Source organism: Trachymyrmex cornetzi, unplaced genomic scaffold, assembly GCF_001594075.2.
Source record: "Trachymyrmex cornetzi isolate Tcor2-1 unplaced genomic scaffold, Tcor1.1 scaffold1051, whole genome shotgun sequence".
NCBI lineage: Eukaryota > Metazoa > Arthropoda > Insecta > Hymenoptera > Formicidae > Trachymyrmex > Trachymyrmex cornetzi.
The window spans coordinates 337,703-365,051 of NW_017295600.1; the positions used below are offsets into that span (position 1 = coordinate 337,703).

Below are 27,349 nucleotides of genomic sequence, written 5' to 3' on the forward strand. Positions count from 1 at the left end.
TAACACAAAAAATATTATAACAAGTTGCATTGAGATACGAAATCGAATAATCGTTTTCGAGCAGAGGTAATTCAAACTTCAACGATAATCTCACGCAAATCAAAATCCGTCAATGTAAATGCAATAAAACAGATTTCATTATCTCGAAGCGATATTAATAATCCTTTCTTATTTTAAGACCGTCTTAAGTAATATGTTAAGAAGCAAATACAGCCTTTTAATTGGTTTATGACATCTTAAGGCTGTACTTAAGACAGTCTCAAATGTAAGAATATTGACCTCGATGTTGCGGAATCGGCTTTGGTCCAGATCCGCTCTAAGCAAATAAACGCCAGCGGCCAGATCGCAAAAACGATCCGCCTATAGCAGATTTTCCGCGGCACCCGTCTTCGACGACGCTCGGGACGTGGCTCGGGAGCGCACGGAAGGGTTCGGGAACCCTCGGTTGCGATCGGGCGCCTTCGTGAGCGCGCGGAATGCTCGATCGTCGACGCTCGCGGCTCGCGGCTCGCGGCTCGGAAACGACGGTTCGTACTTCGTACGTTCGAGTCAGTTCGAACAGTTTGCGAGCGGCCGCGCGACGGTACGGTCGATTGGAGAGCGATAGTGCGTAGCGCATCAACAGTTAACCGAGTGATCGCTACTTCAAACCACCATCACGCCGTCGTAGCATGTACTCAATAGTCCGGAGCCACGTACACCGCTTACCGCATCGCGAGCCGTGCAACAAACTCGTCTCATACGGCTACCGTTAGGGCAGCCATATTCCTCCGCGGCTCTTTCGCTTTCACACATGTGACACGGGGATAACGGAGTTTCACGCCCTTTTGAATCTACGCGCGCGGAACTTGTGTGTGTGTGTGCGCGCACGGTGGTAGTATGATTTTCTCTTGGATATTCCAGTGAGTCCGTGTGGTGAGCGCCTTATACCGGGTGGGCCGAGTCGATCGCGCGTAAAGTGTGAAGCGGCGTAATTTTTTTTTGTTTGCTATCGCTCTTGTAGCGTGCGGAAAGAGAGAGAGAGAGAGAGAGAAAGAGAGAGAGAAAGTTGAGAGCAGCCGGTCTACGACGAGAGCACCGGCAGAGAGATAGAGTGAAAGAGGAGAAGAGCGAGAGACGGGTGGGAGGGAACGATCCGGTGTAAAAGGAATCTCAACCCATTTTCAAGGAGAATCCAGTTGTCAGGATGAGTTACTGCACCAACGCGCCCATGGTCACGCACACTTGCGAAACTCTTCTTAGCAAGTGCGAAATCCCGATCATCGACCTCGCTCACATGGGTGAGTAGCTTTTTCGGATCTATACGTCTGCACGTCGCGTCTCGCATCCGACCACGCGCGCGCGCGCGCGCTCGCTTCGCGGAAATACTGTGAAGCACGGGCGTTGACGGCCGTGATTTTGCGAGAATGGCAATTTCGAAATTGTTTATAAACGCGTGAGGCCGCAGCAGACGTTTTCGCGTTCCCCCGATAAAAGAACGCCAGACGAGCTCGGACTGGCCTCATCCGACGTGTGAAAGATCTTGCTGGTGTCGCAAGCCGGTCAGAGGTCGGCTCGATGACGAAATTTAACGGTCTGACAAAACTAGATTGACATAGAGACCCTATGATTCATACGAACGATTTTATTAAAATTCTACGAGAGAGAAAGATATATATATAATTTCTCTTTGTAAATATCTTTATATATACATATATATAAACCAATTACAGTCGATTGTTAAGACTCACATTTGACTGTGCTTGGTCAATTTCCTACGGCTTAAAGCTGAAGTTTTATACCTTAAAATCTCATTACAGACGCCGCTTAACTTTAAGATTATAGAGTGAGGTAATATAAATTAGAGTGAGAGTATATATAATACAGAGAGAGAAATTATATATATCTTTCTCTCTCTAGGATATCTTAATAAAATTGTTCTTGGCCAGACTCATAGAATATCTGACTGATTGATGATTGAAGTTTCAAACGACGCGCAAAAACGTCTTCGGTTCTTCAGACGAACAGCAATTCGAAAGTCTATACAGGAATCGTACTGTCTTAAAAAGTTACAAAAGTTGTCTTTCAAAACTTTCAATTATTATACGCAAATATAAAATTTATTTACTTCAGCTTGCTTGTCAAGAAGGGACTTGGTTTACAATTTAAATTTTAATCGAATACATGTATTCGTTCCTTGACGTTAACTGCTAACTAACACACCAACATTGCCTCAAGTAACGTCTACAATGAGATTTTAACGTAAAACTTAAGCTTTAAGCCGTAAGAAATTGATCAATCACAGTTGAATGTGAGGGATATGAAAAAATGTGAGGAATAATCGACTATGATTGGTCAATTTCTTACGGCTTAAAATTTAAATTTTATGCCTTGAAATCTCATTGTAGACGCCGCTTAACATACTATAAACTTTTCTTTATTTATCCTTATTTTTTTAATCCTAACTAACATAGCCTTTAGTTCTTTAAATTTATTTACATTAATATGATATTTACACATTTAATTATTGGAAAAAATTTGTACAAAAAAACTTTCTATCTACACAAGTATTCCTTTCCCTCTATTTTTAGCTTTATTTTTTTTATATTTATCTTAAACCTTTATTCTTATTCCTAGCACAGTTGATTAGTCCAGCAATTATATTGCAGCAATATTACAATGAATTGCAGCAATGTTGCTGCAAGTTTCTGTGCTGTATGAGTCTCTATCCTTCTTCCTCTTCTTTAACTCCTTAAGGTCCGCTTCCAGCAATATAAAATTAACTTTAATCTTGATTGAATTTAACTGTTTATCTTTTTCTAATTCTAAGAATTAGAAAAAGATAAAGAGTAAATTAAACTGAGATTAAAGTTAATCTTACACTGATAGAATCGGATCTTACTTTTTCTTTCCACAATTTCTCCAGTATTATTATATACACAAATGTAAATTATATATTTTAATTTGATTAATAATTTATGAATTTTACTGATTCTCATTAATATTACAGGATAACGTTGAAGATTTTAGATTTTACTTATAACAAAACGTTAAGAAGTTAACGGCTATTATAAATTGGAATTGAGATTAGTAAATGGCAGCTGATAATCTTAATTAATATCGTTTGATCTTGAGATATATATTCTGCAATAATTTTATTCTTTTCTTCCTCGCTGATAAATTTTATTACAAACTGCAATCGAAGAAACATTCCGCAAACATGAAAAATGTGTTTTATCTTGCTATTGAAAAGATATTTTCGTTATCGAACTTTAATTTACCTTCATTTTTTTATCATTGCCGTCATCTGTTGACAAGCTTTAACGACTCATTTCATCGAAATGTCGCACTTCTTGTAGCTCATTTAAATAATATTAGAATCTTATTGTAGTAATAAAAACTATTATAATAAAATAAAATCTTAATCTTTCCTCACGCGGAATTCTAGACTTTCCAGTTTAAATTATGTCCGTTTAGCGCAGCGTAAAAGTCAGGTTATTTTTTAAAATAAAAACATCAGTAGCCATTGTATCAAAACGTAGGCGACACATAATACGAGTGTGTATATAAAGTGTGATAAAAATAAATGACATTTATTTATTGCTATGTTTGACAGACGTTCCAGCCAATACGTTTTTCTCTTTGAGCACTTCATCCACCTCGAACGGTTCCATCATTTATGATATTATTTGCATTTTACAATTATTTTTGAAATGTTTTAATATTTTTATTAAAACAAAGTTTTGTTATATTTTGTGATTTGGTTTTGAAAAGAAAAAACTATAATTAGACAGTATCGTAACGATATATGTATATAGTTAAATATTTTTGATTTAAATAAATTTTCACGAATAAGTGTTTTGCTCAATTAGTGTCTTTATATACACCATTACGTGAAAACACTAGAGATAGATAAAGCAAAATATCGTTATTTGTTTTTCTTAAAATTTATTTAATCCTTACGATCTCTATTTGTTTATGATATTCGTGATTTTTTTATTTCTGACAATGTACATTAATCTTAGTTTAACTTATTCTATATTTTTCTCGAATTTTTAGCATTAGAAAAAGATAAAAAAAGTATGTTAAATCGAAATTAAACAGGATGTTTGAAATCTTGTAAAAAAAATCTTTGAAAATTCCTAGATTTTCTGAATATTTTTGTTAAGAATTTTCAAAAATATTTTAATGCACCTTTGAAATAAAGGCATGAAATTAGAGTGCAACGCAAATAATCTCTGATATCTTTTTCAAGATAAAAGAGAAATCCTCTGAAAATTCTATTCCGAGGATTTCCCAGATAATAAATACTTTGTTAATTTACATTAGTGGGTATATCTGTTCAACTGTGATTAAAAGGACCAAATAAAGTAGTACGTATCTTGATTTGTTCCTCTTATCTCGGTTTGTCATAATGTTCTAGTTTCTATTTCTTCTTTTAATGCGTTTCTCTTCCTGTTGGGACAGAAATAAGATAACAAAAGCCTCAAGATAAATTTGGAGTAATGTGATAAACAGTTGTTCTCTTGTGCGAATCACATGACGCTCGACGGAAAGGTATCAGCAGGAGTAGAACACCCTATATAAACGTTCGAGGGCGCCAAGGGAGGGGCCCTTCTTTGTGAGAGGGGCTCTGACCTCAACGGATCGTCGGACCCGTGATAGGCGCCTCCGGTTGCCGCTGGCTGGCTTGTCTGGCTAGGTGCCTGGCCTGGCCTCGTTGCCAAGCAGCCGTAAAACCGTTGTCTCTCACTCTCGAATCCTCGAAATTCCTCGCGAATCCGAGCATCCGGTCCTACGAACATAAAGCATCTTTCGCCTATCGGAGTCAGGCGGATTCGGCTCGATCTCTTCGTTTCTCAGGTTTCTCTGGATTTGTCACCGGGATCAATTCGTGAAGATTAAAATTATCTGGGTCCATGAGTTTCATATTTTCGCAGAATATCGAAGCGAAATGAATAAAATACGTTTAATCAGTCAGTTCCTTCCTTCGTCATAATTACTATTTATCTGTCCTTATTAGTGATTTTAATTGCTATGGAAATTGATTGTAACGAATAAATTGACGTAATAAGCATATATCTTGTGGGTTGACCTCAGAGTCCATTTATAATCTGGGAAAACAAGATTAATCGATTAATTTGCACAAATATTATGACAAGCTGTTAAAATACCACCATTGGTTATTCCTGTGACATCTGTGTAACTTGAATAATTGTCTTTCATGATGCATTAAGAATTTAATATAATGCAACATTATTTTCTAACGATCGCATATTCTTTTCTTCTATCTGTATGCTATATGTATCGTAACATACTTTTTCGAGACGTATTTGTAACAGGAAAAACTTCTATTTAGTGGTGAGAGAGTCCTTGAGCGCGAAAAATAGTTTCCTTTCTTTCCTTGTCATGATTTGCCATTAATTGTCAGTGTGGTGAGTGAATGCATATGTAAGTAACGTGTAAAGTGGTGTACATAGTGAGCAAACATACGATGAGTCAATTTAGGGCCTTATGAAACGATAACAAGAGAATAGAGCGATCTGTTCAGAAATTTTTCGAATGTTTCAAGAACTTTTGATTATTTTATCAATTTTATCGAAGTAAAACATTTATTTTTCGATAATAATTTAGAAAATGGCTTCCAAACAGTCTATGAAAAGACGATGGCATGAGCCGACAAAACTTCTGATAAATGTCATTCTATGGCATTGTTCTTATGACACTAATCAGAGTTCTAAGTCGGTCACCGTGATAGGTTTTAATCGGATATTATCTGACCTAAAAAGAACAACCTACTCTCTTTCAGTTAAACTGAGCCAAATTTCGTGACATTGTGCATCACGATTAGCTGTCTATACACTCTATAGTCTCTATATGATTATTAAATTACATAAGGACAAAGCTAACATTCATCTGTTGCAATGTCCGTTCGCCATTTAAAGATCGTGTGTGCTCTTCAACCAGGGCTTGCATGCCATTGATCACCTATACTCTAACGGTTTTAAGCTATAGATGTACCTGCGTATGTATATCCAAGCTATGATTCCTCCCCTCTCATATCTCTAAAAATATTTCTTTATGTCAATTTCTACGTGGCACGAAAAATATTTGCACTTCGAATTTTGGCTTCAAGAGCGAATATTTTGCTCTTAAATGATTTTGTAATGACTGTTTAGTCATTGTCAGAATGAGAGACACATATCTTTCTTTTCTTCTTTCAACTATGTTTGCAAAGTCCGATTAGCTCACCGTCGTGCGTGCTCTATCGTTTGCAACTTATTGGCAAGTCTTGCTAATGTCGCAAAGTAGAACAGCGTGTGTACTTATGTCGGCTTAACATGCTTGAATTTACACGTGGCTTAAATGGCATATAACACGTCGTACGCGGCCAATGAAATATCTCATGTCTGACGAGACTGGATCGTAATTTAAGTATTTGCTGAATGTAGAAAATGATTCATGAGAGAAAAGTGTCTTGATGCGTCTCAGTTCAATCTCGTCTTCGCATGCTTTCCACATGATCAACTGCTGTCTTTTATGCATTATTTCGTGAGATTTTTTGTGTTTCCAGAGGCCTTATTCTCGAAAAATATCATAGATATATGAAAATCCTGAGGAAGCCTAAGATAATAAACTTAATGTATCCTATGTTATATATTTTTGTATACTTTTTACGATATTTTTTGAAAAAATGGCTTCAAGATATTATCTTTTCTAACCCTTGTAACCCAGAAGAACAATATGTCCAAAATGGACATAAGGCGTCCTAAAGATGTCATCAAGATGTCTTTTAGACATGTTATAAAGATATCCTCAAAACATCTGTTAAAGATGTCTTGTATCCTCTTTTTGAATACGCGTGTTGTCTGAGAAGAAAAATGTGCCCATCAAAATTTATAGTGTTAAACTATACGTTTTTAAAGAATCAAAAGGATTAATTCTGGTCATTTTATTTTGCATTATTTTGTATGTACGATTTACTTTAATTTTACATTATTTGTCAATAAATTTATAATATATCTTGATATAATTTGATATCAAATTTAATTTACAAAACTTACTAAATCAATTGAGAAAAATAATTCTATTTTTGATCAAAGTGAATATTAGCGCTTAAATATTTCGATGTGAATTTATATACATATCCAATTCTGCAAACCGCGCGCTAAAATCTTTTAGTTTTGAAACGCAATGATAAACAGAATTAGAGTAGTAACATCACATATTAAATTAACGAGAAATTTAATATGTTATATTGATGCTAAGCATTTTAGAATTACGGTTTTGCAGAATTAGATACGTATATAAATTTACAGCGAAATATTTAAGTACTAAGATCCGCTTTAACCGAAAATAAAATTATTTCTTTTAATTGATTTATTCTCGTCGATCTGTTCCAAAGATAATTGTTTAATATAATTGGTTTCCCTTATCTCACTTAATGCTTCTAGAGAATTTAATATTAAAATGTCTCATACACGATTTTTGCTTTATTTTATCTCCTTTTTTATCTGTTTATACGCTATTAATTCAGACGTACATGCGTGTGAAAGACTAACGACCGTACTCGTTGGATTGCGAAATTTTGATGCGACAAACACTTTAGGGACTTCCCAGTCCGCGGAATTTGCGACAGCCGGGAGCAATGATGTGACAAGTAGAAACATGAGACAACAGAGTGTATATGATGAAAGTTACGGATTATAATGGATTAAAACTACATAAGCCACTAAAGCTCCGTGTAAGATTACGACGGTTTGTTGGTATCTAGATGTCACGTAAATGTGCATATGTGCATATAAACATGAGACTGATTCGAGATATCTGTGAGAACGGGAATTTATTTTTACGATTCGGAATGTCAATGAAGCGAAATCAGTCTCTCCGTTGTAAATGTAAGAATTTGTCCCTTCGCAGTCTATTTTGGTATTCTGAAAAGATGTATAATAATAAAAGATATACAAATCAAAGGCAACTTGAACGCTCTGCTATTTTAAATCTCTTTTTCTTATATTAATTCTAAATTTAGCGCTTTTATGATAAATATTAATCTTGAAAGAAAATCGATAAAAAAATACGCAAAAATTGCAAAACATCCTGTTATGGAATGACGTAGCTGGAAGTTTGACGATGCATTGTCGCATTGATAACGAATACATTGAGATACAGCGATTGCGCTTTGTGTTGCAACTAACTTTGTACACGTGTAGGGAATTGCAAATATAATTAATGAAAATTCGCGGAAGTTTTACCGTAGAGATACGTATCGTAAATAAAAATTATCTCTTTCACTTGGTACGTTCAGATAGGTGAGTACAGTTCGTTTGAATTTATCGCTGTAAAGAAATTGTTTTCCTTTTGTCTATGTAGATAAGTTTATGCATGTTTCCTACGTTTATACGCAGAAAGCATGAAATGCATATTTTCACGTAAGGCGGATTAGGATTTAATGGATCGTTAAAATACATTTAAGATTTATGTATTTTTTATGAATTTATTTATTCTCTTCACAAACATAATTTACGAAATTCAAATAAGAGGCAATTAACCACTACGCCGGTCAGAGGCGAAAATAATATATTATGAAAAGAATACAAAAAAGACGTTTTGGTCTTAAATTAGACCATCTTCAGTTCAAGTGAGACGAGATACACACGCAAATTAAATTAAATAATAAAAATTATAAAGCCGCTATTAAATACAATTCATTCTAATTATTTCGAACCAACACTAATTTAGATCGTGCTGTTAACAGTTTCATCTATGTACAAAATTAATTCTTCGGTAACTAATATTCCACGTCTATATCAGTCATAATTTACGAATTTACATGACTATAGGAATTATGCTGTTAAATTAGAAACAAGATTATTCTACTAACTTATCTTAATATAAAAATACTGATATAAGGGAAGTGAAAAAGAAAGGAAAGAGATAAATTAATTTGGAGATATCAATAATTGGGTAATAATTCTACTTTCTATTTGACTACAAAAAAGTCAACGTGTCTTAAGTTTTCTATTCTATAGTAATAACAAAATAAGATAGGAAATTTTAAGAATTATTTTAAAAATAAAAAGAGGTAATATACGTATACATCAGTTACGTTCTCTCTAAAGCAAAATTTGTACTATGGGTTCATTGATCAGTAATAATAAATAGTCTGGATATGATTTTTCTCATATCTTCAGAAAGTCAATCTAAATGTCATTTTATTTAAACATACTACTATACTGTTAATTGCGTTTATTTTAAAGACTGTAAACACATTAATATAAATTGAATTTATAAATTTATTAGTGGCTCGTAAATTACGAATATAAATTATAAAGAGCATTCAGCCACATGCAAGGTGTTTTTTGCGAATGTTTTATATTTAAAATTCTTACGTTACAGAAACAAATTATAGACGTTTCGGCATATATCAGACCATCTTCAGTATACAATATAAATTATATAAATAGTTCGCAGTCATAAGATTAAAAAAAAGAATTAAAATAAATCAATATAAAAGTCTCTCATTAAGAAATAGAAGCAATAATTTTCAATATAAAAGTCTCATTAGGATGAATAGAAGCAAAGATTTTTCGGCAACATACACAAGTGTAGATTGTAATTCGAACAAAAATTTATTGTTAATTTATTCTTTTAATCTTACGACTAAGAATTATTGATCGTTTATTTATTTCAATTTTTTTAATTTTATGACTGCGAATTATTTTTATATTATTTATATCGTATACTGAAGATGACTTAATATAGGCCGAAACGTCTATAATTTGTTTCTGTAACGTAAGAATTTTAAATATTTAACATTCGCAAAAAACACCTTGCGCGTGGCTGAATGCTCTTTATAATTTATGTTTGTAATATAATTGAGTTCTTCAATATTAGTTGTTTGATGAATTATTTGATAATAGACAGTTTGCACAATATATGTACATATGTATTATCGATAACACATGTAAAATATGAACGTACTCTCTAGATGTCAAGATATCGCGAGAACAAACATTTTATCTGCATTCCGGTCGAGCTTATTTTTTAAATTCTTCCTGTATTGAATAGGACAGTGTATTCAATACACCGTTCTATTCAATACAGAAAGAACTTTAAAAATAGGTTTGATCGGTATGTAGATAAAATATTTGTTCTCGCGATATCTCGATATCTACATAGAGTATAAGTTTATATTCTATATGTATGTATTGTCGATAGTAAGTATTCAATACACCGTCCTATTAAAGTTACTTTTGAGAATTTTTCGATAAAATCTGGAACACATGCTGTAACATATAGGTTGATGTTACAATTTCAGAAAAATAAATTAATTTTTTTATAGAAAGAAACAGAAAGAGAGAGCTTTTAAGGAAGATCTGGAAATTTAATATCATATTAAATAAATCATTTTATATAAGGCTTGTGTGAAATCAAATAGTAAATTCAGAAATGCAAAGTAGTAACTGTCAATATAGATAAGAATTTTTATTATTTACTAATATACATATATTACGAAATTCACGAATTCGGAATACAGGACATGATACTTTATGCTAAAAGAAACAATCTTTTTCTTTTACAAAATTGTGTCCAACAATTAAGTAGTTTTTGCAGGAGAGCAGGTTGAAGTTATACGAGTAAACGCAAAAATTATTTACCGAATAATTTTATTACAGGAAAGAGTTTTTCGTTTTAGCTAAAATAATTTTTGCGCTTATTTATTAACTTCAATCTGCTCTCTTGCAAATACTACTTATCGAACACAATTTTGCTAAAAAAAAAAATTGTTTGTTTTAGCATAAAGTATCATATTCTGTACTCCGAATTCGTGAATTTCGGATTATCCAGTATAGATAGCAAATATTCAGTAATACTTACGACAATGATACAATTTATAATAATTATGAGTCCAGTGTCGCACTTGCCAGTAAACTACATATCGTGCACCTTCGGAGTCGATGTCCGGTAACGGTATACCCGATCGTTATACTCTAGGCGAAAGTATCGGGGAGTCTGTCGCTACCAGGAGAAACTCAGACGAATATTTTCTCTCTGCGATTATATACACCCTAGAAACGGCTCCCTGTCTTTAGGTACATCTGCATGTATATATATCTCTTCTATATCTGCTACGTAGGAGAATATGCGATTACTGTGGGAAAAGTTCATTTGTACGGAAATTAAACTTGTATTTTATGTTAAACATCGGGTTTGTATTTTCGTGTTATTAACCCTTAGCCCATCTTCAATGAGACGTTTTCGAATTTTAACTATCTTATGGATGCCAACCTTGAAGTTGAATCAAATTTTTATTACAATTTTATTGTGACACTGTTACAAAAAGTTGAATCCTACATAATTAACGTAATTATCGACATAATTGTGATTTTTATTCTATTTCTTCCCCAGGCACTTTCAAATAAAATTTTACTCTTCAAAGTTATTAATACTGAAAATAGAGAGACAAGTGATATTTGATCAGAGAAAAATTTGATTATTTAAAATCAAGAGCTAAATTAAAATGAATATCAAATTATTGTTTATATTAAACCAGAGAAACGTTTTAAAATAAAGTAGTTTGCCTATATTGAATTGATATATTACTACTTTTTTCGTCCGATAGATTAAAACAATTTTGATAAACTCATTTCTTGTTACTGTAATACGTCGACTGTATACATTTCCACCACGTGGTGAGATGGATTCCATCACGTTAGATGTTTTGAAACATTTCTTTCTGAACGTGATAGAAAAAAACTTGGACGTTATAGATCGATCAAGATTAAACATCACCAGCTGGCCATTGCAGTTCGATCGAGATTAGATATCCGGAATCTATTATTATTAAAAGCCAACATTTTTTTTATAGTTTTGCGATATTAATACGGCTTTTTCGGCAGTGGCTCTTTGAATCTTCTGCACGAGGTGAATTTGGCATTGTGCCCGTGGCCGATGTATGTCGCGAGGAACGGTGAAACGAAAGCAGTCCTTCTGCTGACTTTGTCGTCATCATTACGTCGCGACACACTGCCAAAATAGCGAACAAAGTAGGGAGAGTACTACGTCCTGTTGACGTCAACTGCACGTCGAAGAATTTTTTGAAGTATACAATCGCGTATCGAATTAATGTTTTTTTTAATGATGACTGTATTGAAGTCAATTTTAACATGTTTGGCCAATTCGGCACATGCTATAAAATAGTATTTTTTCTTTTGCTAATATCATATTTAATTTCTTACATTCTTAGCTAGCAAAGAAACGAGATAGCAACTACGTCTTTAATGGCATTTTAATGTCAAAATGACGATAAATAACGTTATTAGCTTGCTACCTGAGTTTATGTATAAGAAAATTATGTGTGTTATATAGTCACTTAAAAAAATTACATAAAATATTATACGTTATAACTCGGCATTAATGCCAAGGTCTATATTTGTAGAAGAATATCTCTATGTATATTTATATAATTAAAAAGTAAGGTTTAAAATACAAAGAAATGTATTTTAGATACTGAGAAAAAAGTTGCTATTTCAAAAAGATATTATAGTTTATTATAGATTCAACTAAATACAGCCGTCAGATTGTCAAAGAAATAATATATGACTCACGCATATTTAATTTAAATATATATACTTGAATTATAAATAATTTGAATTAAATTAAAGCAATTTGGCATCGCATTTTCAGCATTCAAAAATTTGTGAGAGGCACCTTGTCTGGTTCGAAATAATTTTTTTGCCGTAAATTAGTGTCATTTTTAGCATTAAACGCATAACCAAAAATAAAATTTAATTGCCAAATATATAACGGAGAATAAGTGTTAAGTGAACACCAACCGAACAAACGTAATAATCGCGAATGCGATACGCATACATATCTATACGGTTTGTTTCTCCTCTCATCTCTCATGGACGGATCTTGTTACGACACGAACCTCGGGGACGATGGCTTTCTCGAGAATCATGACCTCGCGTCAGCTTCCAAGGCTTGATGCTAACCGTTTTTGATTTTCACTACTTAACTCTGCGATGCAAAATTGACGTCAATAAATAAACACCGTTAACGTCACCTTTCGCGACGTCTTCACTGACGCATAAAAGAATCGACATTAATTTGAATAAACGTCAAATTAGTCATACTTTATATTTTGATACGCAAAATCAAATTATGTAATTATTTTATTAACATTTCACTTCATTTATCTTATTCTGTTTTATGAATTGAAATGGAACAGATATTTTTTATATAGCATATCTTTAAATTAGATGCATCATGACAATCATAACGAAATAGTTGCGACAAACGGAAATGCGTTAATTATTTTTTTATATTTTAAATAATATTTTTATTTTATTGTTTGGTCAAGTAAAAGAAGTTATGATAAATAAAAAGTTTTAAATGCGACGTGATATTGTAAAATATTTCATAAACTATAATTGTGACCGTGTGTAAGAGCAACAAAGAGATGAACCTGTCTGCCGGTTTCATTTTTTTTTACTCCGCTATCACGATATCGGTCTCAGTGTCAATAAACGCTCATTGAGCGAAAGACTTAATCAATCATCAATTCAGCTGGCATCGGTATCGCATATCGCTTAGAAGCTACAGTCGAGAAATTTAATACTGAATACCCCTACGCTTCTTTAATCTGTAATCAGCGTTCAGCGTAATCATCCGGGAAATCTAAGCCTTTCAACATTTATATACTGTAATATTAAACTGGTGTATATGTATATACATATTATATTCTATATATATAAGTTCAGAAATTTGCGAGTCAATTAATACTACGCGAAGAAAATTTTCGAAAAATTAAGTAAAAAGATCATTTGTAAATTTCTACTTTAAGCAGCAGTTGTTGAGATAATAAGGGTGCAAGTGTGGCTAATTATGGACTATATTTAGACGATTACCTGTCCATAAGTGGCACGTGCGGTAGTGTAGTGAACGCTGGTAAGTGTGCACTTCAGCACTTATTAATACTCACAGATAAATGTAATTGGCCATACTTAAACTCTAAAAAACTACTACTTAAGATAAAAATTTAAAAATAATTTTTTTTACTTAATTTTGCTTATAAGAATTTTCTTATTATAATATTTTGATTTGTGAATTTCCGGACACCCTGCATATATTTTATATTTACACATATGAAATATACTTTGCGAAATATTCAGCAATGTATAATATATATATTAAGCTGAATATTACGTGTCATAATATATCGGATTGTTCGGAAAGTCCATACGAATTTTCAAACAAAAATTAAATAAAAATTTTTTTTAGTTAAAAATAATTTTAATCTGTAATATATGCATCATTTTGTTCCATAATATTTTTTTATCTTTCGAGTAATTTCATAATTCTTCTTCCATAGAAGTTCTATATTTCTAAATGTCATCTACTAAAAAAATCCACAATAATAATTGATAATTAGTTTGCATTCTTCAATATGTTACTTGTATTTTGCACTCAATACAAAATTGGTACAGTTAATCGCATATAAAATTCCCAAAAATGAATAAAGATGAGTAATTATTTTAGAAGGAATAAGCGCAGTACTTCTTTCCGTACAAATTTATTTCTCGTCTCTATACTCGAGCATTCTCTTATGATTTCAGGCACGGAGAGATGCCCTCAGAAGGGAGTCGTCAAGCTGGTGGCCTCGAAACTGCTAAGGGCGCTGTCCGAGAAAGGATTGGCCTTGCTCGTCAACCATGGCATTCCAGAGTGGAAGGTATAATGAGAAAAAGAGGGAGAGATGCGTTTGCAAAACGATTAGCGATCGCGAGGCTTCCTTTGATTGATCAGGCGCCGGTGTCAGTCTTACCGATTTCCGTCGCTTGCAAATGTGGTCAATATCATGCGTTGTCGCAACTTACCGTCGTGACCAAATAATTTAAAGCACCAATTGAAAGTTAAATAATTGATGACCTTGTTACAGTGTTGAAATATTCCAAATTACCTGAAAAGAAACAACATTAATTATCGAGTCATTTTGTACAGATATTCAAGAAAATATATTATATTAAGAAATTTTTTAGAATCGACGACTTTGACAATTACATAAAAATGCATTTTATTGTCAACCTTAATTGTAATTCACAAGGCTAAATAATATAGCCATAATTAGTTAATTAAAGCGTAATTATAAATAAGCTTTGATGCTAAATATTATTTGTAAATACAATATTATTTTTATTGATATTAATTCGTGGTACATAAGATTGTTGGCGTTATAATTAGTTAACAATAGTAGTTAATAATCTTCTTCTCAACTAGGAGAGAGAACTTTTATAGAGGGATGTCCGAGTTTCATAATTTACATAAATTAAAGATTGTTTTTTCTTCGTTATCGAACGCTTATCTCGGAATTCGATATCTTGGAGCAGTGAGTAAGTCAAGTAGCAGTTGCGTTTTCAAGGGCCCACGATAAATACAATACTTGTGGCGGCGATGGCCTTGCCAGCATTCATGCCTGCTATCGGAAACTTAACTGCGGGTGATACGACGACGGCCGTATTGCAGTATTTCGTGCGATAATCCGCACTACGACTTGTGTACTTGCAATCGCGAACGTTCGTCGATGAGTAACGCGGCTGCAAGAATATTATTCGTGCGTGTGCATGCGCAAGAAAACACACTGAAAAAACCGTGCAGACGTGCCGCTAATACATCACCGCAGGAAGATAAGACGTTTTCTCAAGGATACTTTTGTAAAGTATCGCCTGAACGAAGTTCGTGAGATTTCGATTCGATCCCGAGCACTACAGTCAATGTGCAGTAGTCAGAAGGTTCATTAAAACGCCAAGTAATCGCTTATCGTTTAAGATAAACATACCGAATGAGTCTGACACAAGTCATTAAATTCAACAGGCGTGGTCTTTGTTCAACACACACATGGACTTGATTTTTTAATTTGTCCGTGTTATCGATCGGTATAAATTGTCGGAATTACTGTTAGAGTAGCCCACGGATCCTCTTGTCTCTTCCTTGATACTTTTTCCAGATACGTGTAGAAAAGAAATGTTTGTTGAGATTAACCATCGGCTTGTATCTTGATAGAGTTGATTTACTGTTTTTGCCCCACCAATTCCGATGATCGCATCGTAGCACTTCAAAAATTTCAAAGTTTATGAGAAAAAACCGCCATGTGTCTTCGATCGTTGAATATTTATTGATTTGTCTCAAATCTTTGTACACAGTTTGTGTAAAAAGAAATCTTTGTATCTTTAAAATCTTTTTATTGACCGTCACAGATCTCGTGATTGAATTATAATTTATGAAAAAAAAACCTTCGCGCGTCTTCGATTATTTTTAAAGATCTGTTTTTTATTCCTGCACTATAATTCTCTTTCTCGCTTTCGCCAAATATCAAACGTATACCTGTTTCATTTTAAGTTCCAAAAGTTCAGCCACAGAGAACAGACTTTTACTGACTGTTTCAGATCTCGCAATCAAATCACAATTTGCGAAAAAGAATCGTTACGCGTTTTCAATCATTCTTAAGTGGACTGCTACAGATTTCGCGAATCACAAACCGTGAAGCGACGGCAATGGACAATACGCGGTAGAATATGGCTGGAACAAAGCCGCACTCGTCGTAATCGACGATGCACTTTGTTCCACGTATTGGTTTCCATTTCGCAGTTATTGAAATAGCACGCGGATAAGCGCGCGTCGACATGCAACGATTATTCCGCGACGGAATTAGGAGCGATAATTCTCGGGTTTTTTCCTCCATCACGCCGATCTTTTCTGGCATTACGTAACGAGCACATGTGATATTACGCCACCGATAATATCAGAATAAACATCGTGCTCGATCATCTTCCGTAGAGGTACTGCCCGTGGCTAAGAGAACCGTGTCGCGTGACATATGACCCACGCGTCAGCACGTGAATCACTGCTTGGTCTTCGATACCTCGTGACATTACCTTCCCGATATTACTTGTCATTCGAGGAATCGCGCGAATGCCGCGAACGCGGCGTGTTATGACACCTTGCGCAATGGCTGCGTTCAATAGAAAAAGCAACTTTGCAACTGCTATAAAATTCTTTGATATGATCTTACCCTTAGTTCCTCACTGGATTTAAATGTATAAACCAATCATATAAAGAATTGAAACAACAGTTGCTATTTTTTCTGCTGAACGCAGCCAGTTATACGGCGTTGGACATGTCGCGTGTATTTAAAACCGCAAAGGAAAAACTATAAAAATGCGCAATTTCTTGAAAAGAAATCTTCGTCGAAGATCGACGCGATTACCTGAGCAATTTGAATAATTAAATTTGAATTTAAAATGCGATTATTCGCGAGGAAAATTGAAACGAAAATCGTGTAAATCGGGTGTCAGTATATATAATTTCTCAACGATTTATTTAAGAGCGATGTCGCAAACTGCAATGTGGCTCGTATCTTTTTTGCGAAAATATCTTCCATGCGCTCTGCTGCTCTTGTCTTTCTCTTTTTTCGCGTTGGAATTCTTTTCTAATTAAGTGAAACTTATCGGTCAAAAATGTCCAATTCGCCATTTGCGAAACTGCTTATTGTTGAACGTTATCGAAATGATCTAAATATCATCGCAATGTCTACCTCCGCGTTACGCATGTTGCCCCTTAACAAGGTAACGCGAAATTTGAAAGATGCGATTATAGTTGTCGAGATACAAGAGATACGCGAATCTCCATTCGGAGCAATAATTTTCATCGAAAGCGGATCTTCTTATCATTACGTAAATATTCGTTTTTTTCTTTCTATTGTGTCTCGTTCACACCTAATGGCGACGTCGAAGCGAAAAATCTTACAATCGTTCCACCTTGCAAGCTTCATTATAAATTTATTTTCCATATTTTGCAGATGAAGGCAGCTTACAGAGTTCTAGACACATTTTGCGAATTGCCGGACGAAACGCGAGCAAAATACGAACGCGTTTCGCCGGATAATCACGGTTACGTTAAACCAGGCACAGAGAAGTAAGTTGGAAAATTGCGTTCTCAAATTGTTCCCGTAATTGAATTTGCTGCAATTCGATTTAATGAACGTTCTCTTCTATTAACCGACCGCGATTTGTAGTTTGATAACGAAAAGCAACATGTATTGTTCGGTCTATATTCTGAAAATATTTCTGTTTCTAATAAAGTTGATCATTACATAATTATATCGCTCATTTGCTACGATAACAGAACTAAAAAATTGTTAGTTTTTAGTTGCTTACAGAAAAAAGGGAATCAAGAAAAGAAAAATACTTTAAAAGAACATACTTTTATTTTTATACAATCAGTTATTCAAAATTGCATTTAAAAATATAAGATTTTTATAATTCAAAGTATTTAAATTCATTTTCTGGAAAACTTTGTTTTTTGATCTATATCGTTGTAACAATCGTTATTGTAATAAATGAGCGATATGTTTTGTTCACACATAAATTTGGCTGTGTTCCAAAATTTACTGCCAGTACTGAAAATCTATGGTTTACGTTACGTGCACTATAGATTTTCAGTACTGGCAGTAAATTTTGGAACACAACTCATATATGTATCTAAATTATATTTAATTTGTGAATATTGAAACTTCAAATAATTATTTTTCAGTGAATGTGGGGTATTCTGTAAAATTTATGAAATTTGCGTATATATTGCGATAGTCTCATATATGTTTCTGTCAGTGTTTTATTTCAATTGAATTTATTTTCTCATGTGATAAGATTTTCGGACGAGATGGAGCTTCGTCATGCGTTTAACGTAACCGGATGTGGACGAATTCTGCCGGAAGACGAGGTTCCTGGATATAGATCAGCAGTGGACGAACTGACACGTGATTTCAAGCAACTAGCCACCATGCTTCTTACCGTAATAATCCCTGTTTTATTTAATAATTACGTTTTGTTTGCATATATGAATTTAATTTCTAGATTCTGTTTATTATTTTATCTCTTTCTGCGAACATCTTTGCTCTATTGTTATCATTTTATCTATTCTTTCGCGGTAAGAGTGAAGAATCTTGCTGTGTTTGATCTTTGAATTGTAACTCTCAGTGAGAGTTGTCTAGCCGTCATATAGAATGAAAAACCCGGTTTGCCGCAGGCTCTATCTGTGGGTTTGGAACAGTCCCACGACTTCCTGTTGTCGAAGCACGCGCACATATTCGGCCCTGGTAACGCATCCACCCTGCGTCTCCTCTACTATCCGCCACTCGGTACACCGGTACAAGGACTGACCCGATGCGGCGCCCATTGCGACTATGGCACTTTCACTTTGTTGGCGCAGGTATGCAGATTGCAGGATTACATTACACGCTTGAAACTTACTGCCTGTTATAGTCCTTCCACTACAAGGCTACAAGATTATAAATAATTTTCTGAAAAATCCTTTTCACGACATGCTCTGCATGTAACGCATCATAAATTCTACGTATCTTTACAATTTTGTCGAAACTGACAGAGATACGGCACGTTCATTCGCGCAATATAACGCACAATTGTTTCACGATAAGCGGCTCTAACCATTATCAAATAAAACGTGAAGATATTTAGATGCGTCGAGAAGGCATTAGGCAAGAATTAAAAGATAATGAATTATTAAACATTAAGCAGAAGTGATTTAAATATAGTATATCGCAAACTGCGATTGAAGAATATCAAGTCGATATAAAAGTAACATTGTATTATGTACAGTATACATTTATATGTACAGATCGCTACTAATTACAAATTATTATTAATTATATCCTATAATTTATGCAAAATGATAAAATATTTTTAGGACTGCGAAGGTGGCCTTGAAATTCAAATTGGGGAAAGATGGGCTAGAGTAGGTCATCTTCCAGGCGCCATATTAGTGAACACTGGAGAGTTATTGGGGCACTGGACCAACGAGCAGCTTCCAGCACTCAGACATCGTGTTGTTATGCCAGAACACTGTGGTCGCGGCCGTCATTCCATCGCTTTCTTTGTACATCCAGATGACAATATTCCTATCGAGCCGTTAGATACAAAGATCACCATAGCCAACCAAGAAACAACTCTTTGCCGCCTCCAGAAAAAGAAACGTAGTGTCCTCACGGCGTATCAGCATCTTCAACGTCGTTTTCGCGAGACTTACGCATCTTAATATGCTGTATGCGAACCTGAATATTCTGTCAGACTGACCTAATGGACCTAAAAACCGGAAGCTATAAGTCTTAGAAAACTATAAGTCTTAACGCTCGTCGAGTTGAAGCAAAAATAAAATTTCGCGGAAATTTGAAAGAGGTCGATTTTATGGGCAGTGAAATTAAGATCACCATAAGCTACGTTTTAAAGTATGACCAACATATCTTGCTGTATATTGCTTGATATATACTATAAAAAAAATGTTAAGTATTATGCATAATATCCATTCCATTTAGGGTGAACAAAGGACCAGGTCGCTGATAATTCTAATTCTGACGATTAATGGCATAGCTTGGCAGTCTTAATTTCACGATTTACGTTCAAGAGTCAGATACCCTCACAAAGCGAAATTACAAAACTGAATGTCAAAGAAAGATGTAAAAAGAATGTAAAAGAAAATTGCGATTCTCAGTCAGTAATAAATAAATTTGTACTTAATTCGGAAATATTTCCATCATTCCTGTACCTAATAACTAACTCGAATGAAGAGATTGTATATTGTTTTGCTTCATTTAATCTTGCAATCTTTGAAATTGTTTAGAATCCGGGATCCCAGTCGGTTTCTTGTGGTTTCTGATACGTTTGGTAACAAATTAAAATATCCCCAGCTTTGAAAGACAATGTCAGACCTTCGAATCTCAAACCGCATTCTACGTCAGTCTTGACTGTTTCAATTTCATTTTTTAAATGTTTCATCGATACCAATTTTCCTAAAAAGATAAAAATAAATGTCATTTTATTTCTCTTTTAGGATTTTCTCTCATTTAAGTATTATTTTTACCGGTAAAGAGAACTTCCTGTTCACGCATCAATCGATACATTGCATTTTTCTTGAGATTGCCTTTGGTGCACCGACAACCCGCAACCTTTACTTTCTTTTTTTTATCTGTGATTTCAAACTCTTGCAATACATTTGCTTCACCTGTAAGGAAATCAATGGTCAAGATCAATATACGATTACTACTGTGACTCATATTCTCTCATACCTATCACTTCTTCGGTGTCAATCGGTGGAAGTCTCGAATTTATCTCCTTTTTGACATCGTCAATGAGTTTATATATCACATTGTATGGACGGATCGATATCTTTTTTTCATTAGCTTCCTGTTGTAAGTTTTTCATTACGCCAATGTTAAAAGGATATATGATGGCTATAAATATTTCATGATATTAAGATTTATAGAGGATAATACTAAAATCGATATCGTGTATGTCTTACCATTAAATATGTCTGCCATTTGTAAATCTGTCTCTGTAATAGGTCCAACGCCATAATGGATGACACTTAATTCACATTTGTCGTCACTCCCGTAGGTATTAAAAACGTCTAATATAGCTTCTACAGAGCCAGCGACATCACCTTTTATGATAATGTTAAGTTTAGGTTTCTCATCATCATCAGGCATCTTATTTTTAACAGGTGTTGATAGTTTCGCATATCTGCCGAGTGCTCTTCTCTTTGCCAGATGTTCTTTATATTCCTATAATTATCGAATAATAAAGTGAGACAGGATAAACACATGGAAATAAACATGGTCACACAATAGTGCGTATCTTTGCTATATTTTATATTATATTATAAAGAAACTAACTTTCAAATATTCTTCATGCTTTTTGTCCGCTGCAATTTTATGTTCCTGCGCCAGTTGTGTAGCTTTCTCCGCTTCTCTGTATCGCATTACTGTGCGTGTTTTCTTCTCATTCTCAACTTCTAATATTTCATCTCCAGCAGTAGGTAAATCTTTCCATCCAATAATCTGCACAGCATCGGATAATTTGGCTTCCGTAACTGGATTTCCAGAATGGTCGAACATAGCTCTTACTTTAGCCCACGCTAACCCGCTCACTATCATCAAACGAAAACATTAGATTAACATTTCAAAATTACTAAACTGTCTTACAATATATTAGAAGCAAGAGAAAAAAACAGAGTTATGCAAAACTTTTCAAGGGGACATGTTTTGTGGAATTAAATTAATTATTTTTCTGAAGAAATCGCTTATATCTTTTTCTTTACCTTTCATATTTGAGACAAAATATTTTGCTCTTACCAAGGTATGCACCCTTTCTTAGAGTACCACGTTGAATCAAAGCTGTCGCTAATTTGCCACGTTGACGGTCGGTAAAACATTCAATTACGACAGCCTCGACTAATCCCGTTGGATCACCCTTTAATCCCACGAGTTCGGCTTGTAATGCTATAGCCTCTATCAAAGAATCTAAATTGGTTCCGTGTAAAGCTGATATATTAACGCTCTGAATGTCCCCGCCCATTGCCTCCACTTGAATCCCTTGTTGCGCAAGCATATTTTGCGTTCTTATCTAAAATACATACATTATAAACTATGTTGCTCTATTATTAATGATCCTATTGATCATTAAAATGAATGTTAAAATCGCATACAATATCAGCTTCTGGTTTATCGATTTTGTTGATAGCCACGATAATCGGAACATTTGCTGCTTTTGCCATATTTATACTTTCTATAGTTTGTTCCATCACGCCATCATCTGCTGCAACCACTAGTACTATAATGTCAGTTACTTGTGCGCCTCTCATTCGCATAATATTAAAAGCGGCGTGTCCAGGAGTATCCAAAAATGTAATCGTTTCTCCCGTTTCCAACGTTACTATCAATTGGGATATTAGAGAAAACTTGTTAACATAATGTGTATGATGACGAATACAATAAGATCGTATTATTTACCATTGAAAGCTCCAATATGTTGAGTGATACCACCAAATTCCATTTTTACAACTGATGTGTTACGTAATGTATCTAGCAATGTAGTTTTGCCATGATCAACATGGCCCATAATTGTTACTACTGGACGACGTTTTATTAGTACAGATTCATCCGGTAGAGGTCTGGTAAATAAAATATAAATGAAATATAAATATTACAAATTCTATTGATCTTATCCTATATTTGATTAAGGCCTGTTTCCACCAATGTAAATTAACTTTAATTTGATCTCGTTTTAACTTACTCTTTATCTTTTTCTAATTTTTAGAACTAGAAATTAAAATGTAAGTTAAACTGAGATTAAAGTTAATCTACATTGAAATAGAAATGGATATAATATAGTCAATTAGTACCTTTTAATAACATTGCAGTCCTGTGTATTATTTTCTATTTTGCTATCTGGTCTAGATATAACTTTAAACTTTGCCCCAAGTTTCCGCACAGCATTGTACAATATATTTGGATCCTCTACAATAGTATTTTTATTGTAACGTCTAAATGAATCAGAGAGAGAAATTGCATCCATGACATCACTTATATCCCTTCCTGAAGATGCTGCCAGTTCTGATACAGTCATTTGGTTCCATATATCCACAACTGGCAAACGTTTTTTTGGTTTTATTTGAGTGAAAACATTCGGCTGTTATAAATGATTTTAAATTTTGATATTATATTATCTAAAAATTAAATGCTTACATATAGAGCATTCAGTGATTTTATAAATTTAGAATTGTACCTTATTTGATTTGGTCTTGAAATATTTTGGTGTTGTATGGTAATGCCGGCATTGCGTACACGTCAGGAACAAACTATGAAAGTTATACTTCCTTACATTATCGCTTTTGACAATATCACAGAGTGGCTGCCTCAGTAAACTGCAAATTGTAATATAAAATTATTATAGAAAATACACTCTCCGTTAAACCATAACATATATTTATGCAAATTATTGCGTAACGGTTTTACATTTTTAAAGGGTAGAGAAAATTGATAACACTGTGCAGTATAGAAGGTTATGTTTCTCTATTGTAAGGATATTTTAATTCCTCACAATGCTCTTATAATGAAATACACATACTGTGAAGGAAATCTTGAAGATGCGACTTTGATCATTGTGATAATATCTTCAGGAAAAAAAATAATCACCTAAATTTTGTACACGTTCTGATCAAGGAAGTAGCCATGTTTACATCAGTTTACATCAGCTGTTGCCGCTGTTGGCTGTTGATTACACCAGATTACACCACCAGATTAGCCAACTGAAAAACTGAAAGATTTGTAATTCACTAGGACTGTTCTTTTTGGCTGAACTTTTGCAGTTCATCTTTCTTCTTCTTCTTTCTTTTTGGAAAGAAAAGGAAGAAAGATGAACCGATGCAAAAGTTCAACCAAAAAGAACAGGCTTTTTGTCTCAGCAGAGACTTAAGGCTATCGCACATGAAATGCATAACAGAGCATAAGCATAACTTAAGACTGCTGGACCAATGAGCATCTAGCATAATGTCGCCATATTGATTTACATAAGATGCTCATTGGTTTAGCGGCCTTATGTTATGCTTATGCTCTGTTATGCATTTAATGTGCGATATAGCCCTAATGGGTATTCCACACAAACTTGCAAAGCCGCATAACCATATGCAAAATGTTTAATTCGCGATGTTTTCCTCTTTTGCATTAAGTATATATATTGTAAGGGCTATCGCACATGAAATGCATAAAAGAGCATAAGCATAACGTAAGGCCGTTAAACCAATGAGCATCTTATGTAAATCAATATGGCGACATTATGCTAGATGCTCATTGGTCCAGCAGTCTTATGTTATGCTTATGCTCTGTTATGCATTTCATGTGCGATACCCTTAACTCCACTAGAATAGGATACATATTACAGATTTTATTTGTCATATAACATTGGAAGTTCACTAGTGATGCACATATAATCAACTTATAATTTCTTCGTTTATAATAATTGTTGACTTAAAATTGCATATTGCTGTATCAACTGTGTTACTCATTGTAAAAAATTGTTGCTTTTTAACTACTTATATATATTGCATTTGAGGTAGATATACACATTCTTTATCCTATATAATTATTTATTAACATATTTAATTACTTAATATAACATGAGAATATTAAATGAATATATTTATCAATTATTCACCAATTAATCACTAATTGTATTCATTGTTAGATGAATGGAGTGTATAATCTATCTACATTGTTTATTACTTCTCAAATCATACAACAATAATATACATTGTACACAAGGATTAACTAAACAATCTGAAGAATGTTATACAAAACTATGGAATTTGCGTCTAACGGCCTGGCTTGCGTAAATATGATTTGCGGTTTATAGAACTTAAACACTAACACTGAGGATGACCCAATAAAGAGGTCGAAAAAAAATGTTTATTACAATAAACATATATTGAAAAATTGTTCATTGGCTCGTAGCCCTTCTAAAATACGTTCTTTATATTATAACTCTTCATCAGAACTGTTTGATGAAGAAAGTAAGAACTCATATGCCATTATCAATTTTTGTACATTTTTGCAATTATTTTCTTGCGTGTTTACCATTGTGCTGCATGATATTATGCTCTCTGGAATGAAATTATTTCATCATTATCTTTAATATTTCCATAAATAAAGGGTTTTTATCTAGCAATGCGCACATAAATCACTTACCATTTTCAATTTTAAATGATGATTCGTTACAGCACGAATTTGTTGTCCGTACAAATTTTAATGAGATATTTCCTAGAAAGAAAAATGATTTATAGCCTTAATACTATAGCTGTATATGTAGATTCATTGACGATAAAGCATATTAATATTACAAGACTTACCATCGCTGTTTACATATTCACAGAATCCCTTCGGCTGTATGAATCATTTTTCCAGATTCATCTCGAATTATTTTCACATTTATGCTGTTATTTTTTGTAAAATTATTATTACAATATTTGTTGTGATCAAAATTTATATATCATTCAATGATATATTAACATTTTATACATGTTTTCATAATTAACAATGATTATCTTATTAACATATAGCACAAATCTCTTACCCAATATACTCAATATATGTAGGTCATTCGATAAATTTGATAAATCTTTATGAGTAAATCTTTTTGACGTGACACCTGGGAAATATCATTCTTCAAACTCTTAAATATTAACCAGAATTGACGCGTTGTTCATATTTGGTAGTTTAAAGTGAGCAAGAAATTAAGCAGTTGCCATAAATAAAAAAGGAAACAAATTCTATGCAAAATTAAATGGATGAGGAGTCAATTCGAAGCCAAATTCTGTAATTTTGCACGGAATTAATTTTTTTTTCCTTTTGTTCATGGCAACTGCTAAATTTTTCACTCGCTTTAAATGACTATCGAACATGAACAACGCATCAATTCCAGCTGACATTTGGCCTGGAAGATTTTAAAGAGTAATAATTTTCAGGTGTTATGTTATCAAATGTTACACCATTTTATAAAGATTTACTTATCAAACGACCCACGTATTTATTGACTCACACAATTTATTGAATAAGATAAACCTCATAAACAATTTTAGATAAAAGTTAAAAGAAAACTCTTTCCATCATGACACTTTGCAGATGTCGAGTCTCAAATCAAACTTGTAATCGGAGTTGACCCATCCTAGAGTCGGGTCGAGTCGGTTAATCGCATTCCCTTTTTAATGCTTTAATGGTTATGTGTGTGCATTTTTGTTGCCACTGCAGAATCAAGCAATTGGCAATGTCACATTAGTCAGGACCAATCATCTCCAATTTAGGACAATTTACAAAAATTTCGTGACTTATCTCAACTGACAGGGGTATGGTCAAAGTTAACTCTTTTAAATTTTTACACAATGTCAGTCCTCTTAGATCACGTTCAGAGAGGTTTGAAACAAGGCCTAGAGAGACTCTTTCCAGGTATTGACAGGAGGAAAACAATCTAAAGAAACTATCACCATGATCTTTGACAATATCTGTCCTCCTGTTGTAAATAAAAAACATAGGTAATTATTCAGTTTAGCTATCCCACCTCAAAAATCAATAAAATTAGGCTTATTCGACGCGTTTTCACATGAAACGAAAGAATCTGGCAAAAAAAAGCGTCGCCCTGCCCTGTGAGCCAAGATATTGAGGGGATGCTGGAGTGACGGTCAAACTATCAAGGTCGATAGTACAGACTTTTTTAAATTCCAAATTCGATAATAGTGACATCTTTCATTCATTTCTTATACTTATCATATAGATATTTTAACTCTCATTGGGGATGGTTTTTATTTTTCTCTTTTTTCGAAATATTCATATTTTTTAATATGATTCTGACTTTTTTTTATTAAAATATACTTATTTATATTATTTTTCTAAGTATTATATTCTTATCCTTCTTATTTGCATTCATGCTTTACTACTATACTACCATGTTATTATTATATATCGAGA

General features: G+C 33.7%; 3 protein-coding genes and 1 long non-coding RNA gene across 5 annotated transcripts in view; 1 reads left to right on the plus strand and 3 right to left on the minus strand.

The window, feature by feature from the left end:
• The first annotated feature begins 531 nt into the window (after window positions 1-531).
• LOC108759657 (UPF0676 protein C1494.01) lies at window positions 532-20,544 on the plus strand. The gene is made up of 6 exons (XM_018505190.1): window positions 532-1,280; window positions 14,604-14,719; window positions 17,843-17,958; window positions 18,690-18,834; window positions 19,069-19,251; window positions 19,747-20,544. Exons 1-6 carry the CDS (start codon window positions 1,187-1,189, stop codon window positions 20,092-20,094), a joined length of 1,002 nt encoding a protein of 333 aa, XP_018360692.1. The 5' UTR covers window positions 532-1,186; the 3' UTR covers window positions 20,095-20,544.
• A 98-nt stretch (window positions 20,545-20,642) lies between these two features.
• On the minus strand, window positions 20,643-24,123 carry mIF2 (mitochondrial translation initiation factor 2). 2 transcript variants are annotated; one of them, XM_018505121.1, is made up of 11 exons: window positions 24,029-24,123; window positions 23,619-23,757; window positions 23,236-23,522; window positions 22,844-23,004; window positions 22,540-22,766; window positions 22,187-22,457; window positions 21,728-21,981; window positions 21,355-21,616; window positions 21,122-21,286; window positions 20,917-21,057; window positions 20,643-20,845 (listed from the first exon to the last, which is right to left on the minus strand). In XM_018505121.1, exons 1-11 carry the CDS (start codon window positions 24,064-24,066, stop codon window positions 20,673-20,675), a joined length of 2,118 nt encoding a protein of 705 aa, XP_018360623.1. In that variant the 5' UTR covers window positions 24,067-24,123; the 3' UTR covers window positions 20,643-20,672. The 2 variants fall into 2 exon arrangements, with proteins under 2 accessions (XP_018360623.1, XP_018360625.1); XM_018505123.1 differs by having other exon boundaries at window positions 23,961-24,071.
• A 1,080-nt stretch (window positions 24,124-25,203) lies between these two features.
• On the minus strand, window positions 25,204-25,985 carry LOC108759665 (uncharacterized). The gene is made up of 3 exons (XR_001940038.1): window positions 25,738-25,985; window positions 25,577-25,648; window positions 25,204-25,491 (listed from the first exon to the last, which is right to left on the minus strand). It is a non-coding gene; the product is annotated as an uncharacterized LOC108759665 (long non-coding RNA).
• Window positions 25,986-26,015: 30 nt separating this feature from the next.
• The window catches only part of LOC108759647 (F-box/LRR-repeat protein 2), a 4,505-nt gene continuing 3,171 nt past the window's right edge, over window positions 26,016-27,349 (minus strand). Inside the window, exon 5 of the mRNA XM_018505179.1 lies at window positions 26,016-26,894. Coding sequence (XP_018360681.1) covers window positions 26,660-26,894 — 235 coding nt within the window. The 3' untranslated portion in view covers window positions 26,016-26,659. The remainder of the gene's footprint in view (window positions 26,895-27,349) is intronic.

Excerpts from the sequence above, each read along its gene's own strand:
- mIF2 (XM_018505121.1), bottom strand. The coding sequence starts at position 24,066 with ATGGCTACTTCCTTGATCAGAACGTGTACAAAATTTAG. Across the intron at positions 23,005-23,235 it reads GACTGCAATGTTATTAAAAG|ACCTCTACCGGATGAATCTG; the intron begins GTACTAATTGAC and ends TTTATTTACCAG. Across the intron at positions 22,458-22,539 it reads ATAAACCAGAAGCTGATATT|ATAAGAACGCAAAATATGCT; the intron begins GTATGCGATTTT and ends TATGTATTTTAG.
- LOC108759657 (XM_018505190.1), top strand. The coding sequence starts at position 1,187 with ATGAGTTACTGCACCAACGCGCCCATGGTCACGCACACTTGCGAAACT. Across the intron at positions 1,281-14,603 it reads CATCGACCTCGCTCACATGG|GCACGGAGAGATGCCCTCAG; the intron begins GTGAGTAGCTTT and ends TTATGATTTCAG. Across the intron at positions 14,720-17,842 it reads ATGGCATTCCAGAGTGGAAG|ATGAAGGCAGCTTACAGAGT; the intron begins GTATAATGAGAA and ends CATATTTTGCAG.